The sequence below is a fragment of the Atractosteus spatula genome, chromosome 7 (assembly GCF_055471065.1).
Source record: "Atractosteus spatula isolate fAtrSpa1 chromosome 7, fAtrSpa1.hap1, whole genome shotgun sequence".
Lineage (NCBI taxonomy): Eukaryota > Metazoa > Chordata > Actinopteri > Semionotiformes > Lepisosteidae > Atractosteus > Atractosteus spatula.
In genome coordinates, this window is record NC_142712.1 from 40,666,019 (window position 1) to 40,679,893 (window position 13,875).

Genomic DNA, 13,875 nt, shown 5'->3' on the forward strand with positions numbered 1-13,875 from the left:
TCCCTGGACATACATTCCCTCTTAGCGTCTTGGCACAGATGCTCAAGTACAAGTACTCAGCAACACATTTTTTAAACAACATTTCACCCGGCATTAAATGAAAAGAAGACAGAGGTGTGTGTGTGTCTTGGGGGCAGACAGAGAGAGGAGAGTGGAGGGAGAATGAGAAAGAGAGGGAGAAAGAGAGAGATCAGAAGACAGGGCAGAGAAGTGGGTGGCTTTTACCAGCAGCATAGCTGAGTGTCAGAGAGACCAGATGCACGAGGCTGGATAGGTGTCCCATTTTCAGCTCAAGGCCAGCACCAAGACAGAAAGAATCCAGTCAGCACTCAAGCAAGTCACAGAAGGGATGACCTGTTCTGAACCGAAAGAGAAAAACACTCTTAGTACGTACTACCTTTGAAGGCACGCTGCTTGCTGATATCACAACTCAGTGCTCTGACCGTGGTGCTGAAGTACAGATTAACTCCATATGACACATCCAAACTGAATACATCTGCAGGTTTTGCTCGACCTACTCCAATTTTAAATAGCAGAATAAATCAGTAGCAGAGAAATTTCTTGAAAACCTGTTTAAGAACTAATTTCAAGGGAATCAATGGGGATTATATAGTAATTATAAGAATTATACGCATCTATAAGCACAGTAATCTACATCACCTAAAATGACTTTGCTGATATTAGCTAAGCAATTGGAAAAAACATTAGAAAAGTTACACGCAAGAGGAAGCCATCTGGCCCATCTATCCCATTTGGTAGTTAGTAGTTAATTGATTTGGGGATCATCCATCTGTGTCTTGAACGAAACCAAAGTTTAAGCTTCATCCAGACTCCCAGCACCCTCTGTGCAAAAAAAGAAATGGGGACCAATGCAGAGAGTGGATGGAAAATGAAATGAAGGGTAAAATAAAGGGATTATGAGGAGCGTTGGGGTGTCTTGTCTTATGTTGCCCCGTCTGTGATGTTGCATAAGCAGCAACAATGTGAGGAGAGGGTCTGGGAGGTGGGAGTGAATGGAGTCTTCATCACTGCTGTCATTGTGGGAACTAAAATACTAGATCCACTCAATTTGGATGCTTCACTTCCAGCAGCAGCCATCAAAGCCTTAAAGGCCAGAGAGAGAGAGGGGTTGCCAACTGCATCCTCGCCTGCAGTTAACCAGGGGGATCTGAACACCAGCTGCCTCTATGCTAGGCTGAGCAGGACACACAACGCAGTCTCCCTGCTGGAAGGGCAGGATGCCTCAGGCTGAGGGCTCGAGATGGTGACTGAAAAGTGCCCAGCACTTCTAAACCTCCACAGAAAAAGGTAAAGTGTAAATCTTACGAACTCAAGGAAAACCTGAATTTACCATGGTGATCGAACAAAAGAGTTCTATGTAATATTTAGACATTGAAAGTTATAAAAATAACCAGGACTGGTGTACATCAGGAACAATCAAGACTGCCTGAGCTGTGATTAACCATGTTATATCAGGAAAGCAGTGTTGGAGAAGATAAAGATCAAATTCAATCTGCCACCACCATTCAATCTGCTCTCTAAGATACTGGAGATGTGCTAAAAACACAGAGACAATCCTCAGCTGGAACACTTAAAATAAGGCAAAATTACCTTTTTTCTAATAATCACTGAAATAAGCTCAGTAGTAACAAACCTCTCCCGTTGTTGATGCTCTGCACAGTCCTCAGATATTAATTCCCTCTTCCAAAAGTCGCTTAGATGCAAAATCATACAACTCTAGTAATAAACCTCAATGGGCTGCCTGCCACAGTGGATATCTCTGTCTGTGGTGAGCTCTGGGATGATGCACATTTGTCTTTGAATGTCTGAGTGCTGCTGTTTGTGTACCAGTGTGTGCATGGTTGGGTAAGAGACCAAGACAGCATGTGAGAGGCTGTGCGTGCCTGCGTGTGGTCTATTCAATGCAGTTAATATTTCATTAAATTATCCTCCCCTCCCTGGAACCCCCCTACAGGCTCCATAAAGAACCTAATGACAGCCTGCAGCAATTCAGCTTTTCAGAGCCCAGCAGACATGTGCTGGAAAAGATTCATTCTTCACCCCTGCTGAGCTGCATCAGCAGGTGGGCTGCCTTCTGCAGGGCAAGAGGGAGACTGGTATGAGCACAGCTAGACAAAACACTTATTTATTTAAGGCATATTTGATGAGCAAACGCACCCTGTATCCCTGCCCCCCATGAGCTCCTTTGTGCAGCTGTCCAGCTCTCATCCTCATGCCTCCATTCTGCTCATTCTTCTGGACACCATCTCCCACTTGCTTTTCGCAATACTGCGCACACTAATAGTTTTGCTCTGGATCTGTTAGGAGAGTGTTGTAGATTCATGTACCTATTTCAGACACTGCTGCTGTACCCTCGGGACATGTTCATTACCTTAATTAATCAAGCTGGCTGTATACAGTGATGGTAATGCTGGGTAATCAGCAAAGCACCAAGGGTGAACTTTATAGTTTTAGCTCCTTACAGAAACTGTCAGTAACAAGAGCCACTTATGTAGCTAAAGAATTTTATCAAAAAAGTCCAAATTTGTACTGAATGGACTAACGCAGGATTCCTGAATGAGCAGCATTCTGTAACTTTCCTGGACCTTCAAGGGAGACAGAGATATCACCTAGCAAGAGCACGGTTTATGAAAAAAAATGGGAAAGATTTTCTGAAACCCACAGCCTGGCTTTTCTATTGACATGATCAACATTAAAGACAGGCACCTTAAAAGGGATGATGAATTCTTGATCAATACCCCTGTGTTACTTTATCAGCATGGCCTAGTCACAGAGAGCTATTGTTAACTTAAAGACTAAAATTTGTCTTCCTAATAACATGAGTTATTACCTTTCCATGAGATACTGTTAAAAAAAGAAGACAAGAACAAGTCACATCTTAAAATAACCTGTTTCAATAAGATTTTTTTCTGATGTGGGGCAAATTATGGATTGAACTTGGCTGGAAGTCATCTACTGAAAACACAAAAAAATGGGTCAGTCATCTAAACTGCAATTCTGCCCCCTTCATAAAGCCTGTGACTTAAAGGCAAAAAAAGACAGTCGAGAGCAGGATGTAAAACTAATTTTCTGGTGGATTTACACTTTTCAAACTGTTTTCTGATCTGTTATGATGAAGTAACATTGAACCCACCTCATAAGATATGACAACGTTCTGCTTCATGACATACCCATAACTTACCCATAGCTCTCTGTGATATAACAGTCTGTTAGTGTCTGAATTTATTACTCAGGAATGTCCCTCAGACCCTGATGTCCAGACCTACAGGTAAAGCCATCCACAAGATTAGATTCCAAAATCAATCACTGTCACTGAAAGGAAGGAGCACAGGGATAGAGCATCCAGGTTCCCTGTTTTCAACCATGATAAAACCAAAAGGATCTTGCAGACCTGGAAAAGGCAAAAGGTCTTGCCACATCCTACAGCCTCACCTTTCTGTCCTCCTTCGCCCTCCTCAAAACAGACACCCAGAACCTTTTCACCTTTTAGGGCCTGTTGGGACTTGGAAGTACTGACCCGTACAGGACCTCCCGCCAGTACCAAAAGTCTATGCACTTTGAATCTGGGCTTCAAAGAGAAGGAAGGGAAAATTGTCAGGGAGCAATGACTTCAGCCTGCAGAACTAAGGTGCTCTCCTCTCAGAGTGCCAGATGGGATAAGTGGTCTACAACACAAGAGCACTTACTTCCTCATACACAAAACAGCATTTCAGGCCTTAAAATGAAAAAGAGGAGACACAAAGCAGGCCTTGTCCCTCAGCAATGATGGAAACAGACTGAGGTGAAGAGCTGTACTGGGTACTATGGTGCTGTAGTGCAGATTCAACTGCCCTGTTTTGCAGGCCAGCCCTGTTAGCCCAAGGCAATGACCTACACCACCCCAGATCTTCAATGAAGTACTGAATGCAGCCTTTGTTCTTTACTAGAGGTTCAGAGGGTCCTTTCAGAGGAAGAAGAAAGCCCAAACCATCTTCATCTTTCCTCTATTACCCAGCTGGCTGCCCGAGGGAACTCATGTTGAAGACAATGCAAAAATATACGTTTCATTATTTGCACTGCAGTTCTACTCAGAAGGATTATCTTCAGGGTAAAGAAAAGAAGAAAATCTCAAAGACTTCATTTTCCAATAGATTTCCTTCATATGTCATGAGACATGACAAGTGATCAAAATTGCACTACTTATTAGGCTTAGGGTGTCGAGCAATTTTGCTGCCAAAGACAAAATGAAAAGAAATTCTCTACCTAGCTTCACCTGCCTAGCTTGTTTGAACAGGAAAATTCAAATATTTCGTGCTCTGCACTGACTTGAGTGGTCTCATACTAGGTCACACCTCCGTAATCTAAGGAAATCCTGACTCACTAGGTTAAGGACACAGGAATACCAGCACTGTAGTCCTGTTTCTTTTTTAAATTTGAAGGTGCAAGCGATTTCCTGTCTATACTCACCTAATTTGGAATCGCCAGTGCCACGGCTCTACTGTTGAAACCCAGGTCCCGCAATGTGAGGAAACGAGGACCAGCAGACACGTGTTTATTTCCCCTTCAAAAGCTCTAACAATAAAGATCTGTCCAGAACTGCCTATTGGAGATTTCACAGAAGAAGGTGTAACGTTAGCAACGCAAGCAGTACATTCTGTAGTGGGAACTGAAGCTGCATGGTGCTCTGGTTTTGGTGCTAGTGGTGAATCATTATCAGTAGTTTCTACATTTCCAGCAATAACTGGTTCTCTGGTGCATCTGGGGAGGGGCACTTTATTTTGCTCACGAAGTTTAAAGGGTTTGTTAATGGTGAGATGCTGATTTTGTAACTTAGTCAGTCGTGCAGTTGACTAATTAAATAAGACTCTGCCAACTTCACATTCACCGCATTTGCTCTTTTGTGCCAAGAATGCTAATGTAAGATACTGAGTAAGACTTGTCACTGCAAGGAACTGTGATAGGTTATCTCAATGTCACCTAGGATCTTTGTGTATTTTTGTGCATACTGAGATGCATGATGTTTAATTGATTAAAAGATTTCTATCAAACTAATTTTTGCTGAACATTCTATAAAAAACAGAAATATTGGGGGCTTAGGTGACCAATTTTGCCACAATGCCTGATCAGAGATGTTCTTCATATCAGATGAAAAACATATCACATATCACGGCACATTCCCTCCAATGCTTCCAAGGCAAGCTTTACAATGCCTTCCAGGAGTGTTAGCGCCACCTGGAGGTGTGGAGGTCTCTCACAGGTGCACAGCATAGTCCAGGGTATGGATTCTGGTGGCTTTACTAATGGGAGCTGGATCTTGGTGGAATTTCAGTCAGAATCATCCATAAGACACGACCAAGCCCAGGCAGTGTTAAGCATTAACTATTACACATCTCAACACGCCAGTAGACTGAACCTCTCCCTGTCTTTCACCACAGACATAATGGGGCTGATATTTCTGTCTACCATCAGAAAGAATCACATGTAACAGAGGAAACAGTGCAAAATCAGAAATGAACATCAGCTGTGTGTAATTTACTGAAATGCTCTGAAATATTATTTCACTGGCATTCAGATGGGCAGCAGTAACCAGATTAATGTTAAAACAGATTAGAGGATTTGTATCCATGATAAAAAAAAACATTTTCTTTTAACTGCACAAATAGGAAATGTGGATCACAAAAACAGTCGTACTGTTACTGCAATTATGATGATTGCATTAATATTAAGGAAAAATATTTTTTACATAAATACTTGCCACTACTTCTGTAAAAAATAATGTGCATATTGCAGCAACTTAAATTTTCTTTATACAATCCTTTTTTTGCATTTTCTTTTTGAAGTATGTTTCTTTGCATGACAGATGCAAACAGGGGAGCTGGAAAATAAGCACTGCTCCTACCTGGAAGTTTTTTTTGTTAAACTCATACATCTCAAAATATACTCTAAACCTTTAGTGATTTTGAGAAATTATTTCTAAGACATGTCATGACAAAAAATTGTCTTTTGAATATAAAAAATATTATTTGAGATAGCTTGAAGCGGTATGAACCCCCCAGAGATCAGCCTGGTGCTAGAAATGATTATTTGAAGAGTTTTTCATGTCAGTGAAAGAAGAGTTTAAGACATGTAAGTGCTGTGTATGTTCATGCAATGTGACTCCATTGTCATGAATCAAGTGCTGAAATCTTATTTTTGCATGTATTTAAGCATAGTGTTTGTTCATGCAACTGTGATGTCATTACCATGACGGTCATAATTAACATCATATAATTATTTTGAACAATTCTGCATTTGTCTCCTTTAACACTTGCAGTTGAAGTTGAAAATCCCTCCTTGCAGGCAATCACAGGAGGATGCACAGAATACCCCCACAACAGCAATCCAGCAAAAAGGACTGGAGCCTCATCTACTGCATGCGCCTTCATACCCATCATGGTTTGAAAAATTTGCGCCTTTGTGTGTACTCCTTTGGGAGCCAGGAAGAGGCAGAAAAATAGCAAAAGAAAAAAAAAGTGCTGAGTTTCGGGAAAGTGGGACAGCTCGGATGGCAGGAAGAGGGGGAGAGCTGGGCTGAACGGAGCCACCTCTTTCTCTCTCTCCTTCCTGCTGCAGCAAACTTCAGCCAATCTGCAGGAGTGGAGCCGCAAGCGCTCAGACAGGCAGTGCTCGTGTGGGGAGTGTGGAGGGGGGGAAGAGCGCAGGACATGCATGCTACATCACCCGGCTCTTTAGGCAAGCGCACCGAGAACTCAGCGAAGTATACTGAGCGCAAAGCTCTTCCAGCAGGTGAACTGGTACCTAATGAGCTGCTATGTTATCCCTCGTCAGTGTAGGCCCACAGCCTGGACTCCTGGCTCAGGTGTGGGTGGCTCCCTCAGAGCTGATGGGGGTTACGAGTCTCATTTAGTGCACATGGGAGTGTAGACTATATGAGGGGAGGGCATGTAATCACACATTAAAACAAAACTGCACGTCCTGCGGACTAAATAAAGAGAGTGTGCTTTAAACGGGAGATGACCCCTGAACCTTGTGGCATAGGAAACAGCTTGAGAGCTAACACAGCCTTAGTTTCAGAAAAACGCTGCAACATAAGGCATACTGCAAAGTTTAGAGAGAGGGGAATTATGGGATGACTTGTAAAGACATGACGTGAGCATGGAGAACCAATGCAAATGTCCATCAGGATGGATAAATGATCACAGTACATTCCCCCCAGTGCTTCCTAAATTATATTACATAAAAGCTTTTCTTCTCTTTAACAGACCTGTGAAAGTGAGTTCTATAGGTTCCCTGTTTGGAAAGCAAAAAAGATTAAGTGCTTACTTTAATATACATAGCTAAACACTGACCATAAAAGACTTCTTAAATTGTGTAATGAATCACGCCACTCTTCTATTAAATCTGGAAATCTGAATTCAAGGTTCATGACATATTAATTACCTGACAATGGTCCCACTTCAAGAACATGTGCATTAGTATCTCAAACAAAATTAAGACATTAGTTCACAATAACGATAATTGCTTGAGTCCTTAATGGTAATGTCTGTTTAATACAATACTGACAGCACACTTTGTTACACTGGAGCCACTAAGTGACCCTTTCCCATCTTCAATACTTGTTGTGTACTAGGAGCGTTCTAAATAAAAACTTTTACAAACTTTAGTCGGGAAACCAAAATTTGAGATGAGAGAGCCAGCTGGATCTGACATCTAGTGAAAAGCCTGTCTGAAGAGCTTTGGACATTGATCTCTATATTCAGCAGACAATTTATTGGAACAATGCTGGACTTTGTCCTAGAAGTTGCTCCTGCCAGATTTAAACACAGGCTTATTTAATGAGTGGCACTTCACACTAATTACAGTCCCCAATCCCTGAAGTCCGGCATCCTCCTCCTACTCCATTCACTTCAATACAGCCCCCTATTATCTGTGACTATCTAGAACTGCACTCTCTCGTATGTGGTGTTTATTCTCATACCAAAGGGAAAATAAGAAACAAGAAAAATCCCTCTATATCTTATTTTGTTGTTCTCTGCTCTCTGGTGGGTTATTGGCAATGCCATTGGTTGAAGCAGTGGGATGGATTGAATTTAATCCTTTCAAAGTCAACAACCAAAAACCAATTTACTCTCAAAGTCTGCTGACTCAGGCTTTCTGACATGTCGAATTAACTTGAGTCCAGAGGGCTCTCAGGCCTTACCTTCTGCCCAGTTTCTATAGGGTTAAATGGACTGAGTTGTGTCTCCCCCTGGATGGGACACTAGTCAATCTAAGTGTCACCCTCAGCAATGCTGATACCCAGTTGGACAGGATTAGAATAATTCAAGTAAAGTACCTTGCTCAAGTTTGTAACCTGGTACATCCCTGTAGTCCACACTGACCACATACAGTATATGAAATTATAACATTACAAAGGAGAAGAGACCATGTGGTCCCTTTAGTCTGTTTGATATTTTGAAGGTTACTGATCAGATGATCTAATACACACATTATTAATTATTAAACATTATTAACAATAAGAATATTGACTACATTTTCTGGTACATTTACTTTGTCATGGTAACCCCTTGACCAATGACAGAAAGCTACTTGTGGGCAGAAACTGTTACAAGAAAGACTGAAACAGTCCATTTGGTACCAATATTTGTAAACTGCAGGGCCTAGGGGACCTGACTGGCCAGGGGCCAGAAAAAAGAGATAATAATTTGTTCACACACACATAACGGATCTGCTTTTAGTTTCAAGCATGGATGAATTACCAATGCTTTTAATATTCCATGTTTAGTACCAAGATCATTTGCTACAAAATGATTTATTTCAATTGAGTTTTGGTCTTAAAAAGACTCACAGTGGTCTCACAGCCACTAAAAAAAAAAATCTGAAATTATTTTTAAAAATCTTCTGTTACTTTCATTTGCAGATTTTCATTTTTGAGGGAGTGTGATTTTTTTTTTTACCAGCCAGTCTAGTTCCTGACCTATGTGTTCAGGTACAATCCACCTGAGAGGCAGAAAATAATTGCCATTCCCTGGAAGTGAAAATCTTGCTAGAGTTTCAATTTTTTTAGAATTGAAAAAGCAGCAGAATTTTTCCTCCAGGTTCAGGAGACACACAGAATATTAGTTTTCAGTTGGCCTGGTTGTTATTGCTTTTCAAATTAAAAAAATAATAAATCAATGGCTGGTTCCTACAGCTCTAATTAAAGTAAGTTTGAAGCCGAAGCCTGGTCATTCTTGCCTGCTGGTCTGTCTCTGTGATCAAAGTCTGTCCTCTCTAGGGACAAGGAGATGGGAACACTGACAGTAAGTCCACTGGACAATATCCTGCACTCCAGCAGCTATTTTTTCTGTTTGTGCTTTCCTTCATAATAGTTTCATTTGCAAATAAAACCCAGGCTTGTCTCTGTGGAGACCACTGGAGAGAAATCAATAGACTGAATGCTGGGGCCCAGAACAATGACTGACTTGCTCTCAGAGCGAATAGGAGCTGCTGAGCCCAGCAATACTCATTGCTACACACTGTCACCTATATGGGCAGATAGCAGAAGGAGTGTCTAGGGTCAGCAGGGAGAGGGACAGAGAGGACAGGAGCAAGGAGACAGAGAAGCAAGAGCACAGAAAGGGGAGGGAGAGACAGAAAGGGAGAAATCAAAGAGAGAGAAAGGAAGAGAGAGTGAATGAGAGAGGGGGAGGAAAAGTGAACAACAGCGAGCTGTAGATCGAAAGATGCTGAAGCATCACCTATACTGTATAGCAAAGGCATGGCTGTTGTGGCACTGAGATATCACACCAGCAACAGGATACCAAACACAGAGAGCAAATGCAAATTTCTACAATAAGTCTCACATCTCCAGTGTTACACATGCGTTCCTCATCACTCCTCTGCCTGTGCACACTTTGGTCTTTGAAGTATCAAAATTGGCAGATTGCTTTAAGATTACTTTAAAAAAGTGCACTGTCCCATACCCCTTGTTCAAGAAAAATGAGATTGACCAAATGTCCTGTTTATTCCAGGACAATCCTGTCTGTCCTGAGTTTCTTGACTTTTTTTATCAACCAATGAGCTTTCCCCTAGCACAGTCAAAAGGCTATGACTGGGATGCCTGACCTCCTCATCCAGGCAAGTGAAAAGCAAGTGAAAAAAGCAGGTGTCGCATTTTCAGTTCACAAAAATATGGTTTCCCAAGGGGAGAGCAGAGCAAATTCCAGACTGGGATCTTAGAAAAGAAAAAAGTGTGTGTCAGTGAAATTGCAGAATGTAAGATTTGGATGACTTAGAAAAGGAACAGAAATACAAGCAAGTAGAAAACCCTCCCAGGATTCAGGAAAACAACACATTTCAAGAAAACACACTGCTCAATTAAAGAGAATATTGAAAGCTTTCACGAATGGGTCTGACAAACACATTCACCGGCTCCATAATCTTAACTAGCAGCTCATAATTACTGTAAAGAACAGCTGTATTGCACCTTAATATCTTGCTATTCATGCTTGACATGATAGGAATCTGTGGTAGTATGGGTAAATTTGCACAAAAGAGCAATTAATTCCATTTCATTGTTTGACAGCACTCACAAGTTCAAGGCACAAGACACTGATAACAAAATCGGTCATCTGTATCTACTACTGACACACCCCCAGTATAGCAAGAAATAATTATTATTAAATTATTTCAGGCTGCTGTAACTCCTGTAGCAAGGCAAGTAATGTTGCTGTGAGGATGGCCACAACCTCCCTTCATAGTCTTCATCTCAATCATATGGATCGTGTCTCTGACAACATTAGTACACTGGATGCTCATTGCTGTATGCGTTAGGCATTAAACTCTAAGACCCATGCCCTCTCATTCAGCCCAACATGACCTCTCTGTGGTTAACGAAGGCCTTGTTTTACCCAGTGTCTGGATATTAAAGGCATAGGGTTTCACAATGAGATCATTCTAGGGAACTGCTCAATTGCACACAGACATGTCTGGGTGGACTCAATCATGTGAAACAGAAGAAAAGGCACAGAAATACTGCATTGCCCATTCCTGGGAAAAAAAAGCGCCGATTTTTTTTTATTTTTGGTTATGTGAAAATGTACATTTTTAAGTTATGGGTTAGATTTATTGACAGACTCCAATAAGAAAATAATGCACTTAGCTCAGACTGCTCAAATACTTAAACCCATATCATCTTCCTTGTTTCCCCGGTGGATCCTATACACTACAGGATATTCCCCAAGCCTTGGGGTTTTGACTGCAGAAGCCAGGAATTAAGAACAAACAGTGAAATAAAGAAGTAAAAGCAAATGAGATCTAAAGAATGTCAGAGCAGGGGAGCATAGCAAATGTTTCTGAAAGCAGCTTCTTTCTGGTCGAGTCTTTTAAGATTTCCTTTAGTACAAGATGGCAAAAAAGAATCACTTGTTTGATTCTTTTAGGAATTGTCAGGTCCCAACCCTCGTTGAGTATCTTTTATTTCTTTGCAAGGAATTCCTTTTCTGTCTGTATGTAAAGACAGCCATACTGTACACCCTTCAACACTTGCAATGCAACACAATGCAATAGAAGCCTTTGGAATTAAAGCAACGTTCACTAAGAAAAACATTCTCACATCTTTGAGCCCAGCTGCAAACAGGACAGTCTAGCTCATTCCGTATTCAGCCTGATGCTTCCTGAGTCAACCTGCTTTACGTTGACCACGAGGACTGAAAGGACGTCTTCGGTTTTTCAATTAAAGAGACCAGTAAGTGGCTACTGGCTAGAAGAAAGGAATTCAGGCCAGAGGACTCGGCAGGTTGCACACCTGCACCTGGACTAGAGTGCTTGAGTAGGGATCAGGCACAGCCCTGGCATTAACTTAAACTGCAGTGCACCTGTGTTTATGCCTGCAGTGCCAGCTAGCTACCCTGTCTGCCAGCATGTCTGCCAGTTGATTAGCAGCAGGGGAAATAGTGTTGCACAGGGCTAGAGCTCTACAGGGAGGTAAGTGATTAAGCCGGGTTCTGCCTAGCCCAAGAGGCTTAGGTCCAGACACAGCTTGTATCAAGCAGAGGAGGGCAGCCCCCTCACAAACACACACATTTCAAACTGAAATAATGTCACAGTGTTTCAGGACTGATGAGGCCAAGAGCCAAGACTGAGTTGCTTCCACAAAGCAATTATGAGGAATTTCAGGGCAAGTCTGAGAGTCGCAAGCCAACTTCTGGCGGAATTGTAAAAGGGAGGCCGAGGTCCTGGTGTGCGGGTTAGGTACAACTCAGATGGATAGCTTTCATTCTTTCTTAATCCCCGGTCGCGCCAATACAGGCCCTTACTCGAGGGGTAATAGATAAAGGAACAAAACAAAACAGTGAAGAAAAAAGATCATTGCAGCCTCCCGTAACACCGCTAAGTCAAACACCCTTGTGTGCTGCTCAGAGGGAGCATTTCTTTCACACAGCTGCTGTCACGGGACCTGCAGTGCTAATTAGAGGAGCTGGAAAGCGACAGTCTGATGAGGAATCAGGCAGCATGCTTACTGACCTTAATTGGCACGAGATGCTCGCTGGACTCTTTGCAGCAGGGAGCAGGGAGACGCAGTCGGCTCCGACGCTGGATGGATGCAGAGGAGCTGCGGACGGATGACGCTGGGGTGCGTTTGGTGGAGGGGAGGGGGGGGGTTTCTGGGGCGTCCCGGAACGAGGTGGGCTGCATGGGTTTTGGGCTGCGGGTAGGCTGGGGTGGTCCTCTCCTCCCCGGAGTGACTGTGGTGCCGCTGTCTGGGGGAGAGCCTGCCGTGTTCCTCGCTCGCTCTTTCTCCGAGTGTGTGATGATTCAGGAAAGCTGCAGCTCTGTCGCATTAGGATGTGCTCCTCCCCATACAACAGCCCACGCTCTCTCGCTGGCTCTCTCTCTCACCCTCTGCTTTCATACTCAAAAGCAGCAGCCCCCCCACCCTCCCCTCCCTCCTGCTTTCTCTCTCTCTGCTTTGATACACTAAAGCAGTAACCCCTCTCTCTCCTCCCCAGACCGCTAGTAACATCTCTTCTATATCACTTTCTCCTACATTATTCATGTAGATCCTAGTGTTGTAGAACATTAATGCCATTTTCACAGTCATTTATATGCCTTTGTCTCAAACCCAACCCCACTGCAATATCACTAATTAAGTAAAATCATATTGATTGTTACATCCAAATTACAAACCTCATGACTTCTTTCTGCGTGTCTTCCCCCAAGTGCATACGTCTTTGTTTTAGTGCTTCTTTCTTTGTTCTCCTTCCTCCAGCTGTTTAAAATGCAACTGATTTTCTTTCCTGTCTCTTTCCACGTGCACACATATCCCATGAAGGGAAGAATTGCAATCAAGGGAAACAGAGACAGGTAAGGGTATTGTGTACAGTGTTGATCAGTATTACAAAAAAGACATTACAGCTCTGGAGTGATTTAAAGAAGAGAAAGGTTGATTTCTGACCTATGACCTATGAAAATGTGCTCAATAGATATAGTACAAGGCACTGAATCTCTTTAGTCTTGAAGAGGGGAGATTGTATAGGGGCTGTATTCAAACATTGCAAATCCTAAAAGTCAACACTGTGGACTGCTTCAGGAACAACAATGGAAAAAAAGGACCTAAGGACAACTGTAAATTAAGCCAATGTGCATTTATGACTGAAAACAGGAGCTATTTTTTTAAACAATGGATTTTGTTTCCTTGCACATTTTGGTGCACATGTCTATAGCTGTATGAACTAGAGCAACCAGAGGGAAAGGACCTTGCTCAAGGCTTCAGCAGCAGTGCCTCACCTGGGAACCAGACCGAAGGCCCTCCAGGGTGGCGCCAGGTGCCCTAACTGCAGCTCCACACCGCCAACAGCATGGCCCTGAAAGTCACGACTCCTTTGCCTGATT

The 13,875-nt window shown here is 42.6% G+C and overlaps 1 protein-coding gene across 1 annotated transcript in view; it reads right to left on the reverse strand.

The window, feature by feature from the left end:
- The window catches only part of cntn2 (contactin 2), a 35,329-nt gene extending 22,465 nt beyond the window's left edge, over positions 1–12,864 (reverse strand). The window contains exons 1-2 of the mRNA XM_088920574.1: positions 12,508–12,864; positions 226–359 (exon numbers count right to left, since the gene is read on the reverse strand). Coding sequence (XP_088776700.1) covers positions 226–283 — 58 coding nt within the window. The 5' untranslated portion in view covers positions 284–359; positions 12,508–12,864. The remainder of the gene's footprint in view (positions 1–225; positions 360–12,507) is intronic.
- Positions 12,865–13,875: the final 1,011 nt, after the last annotated feature.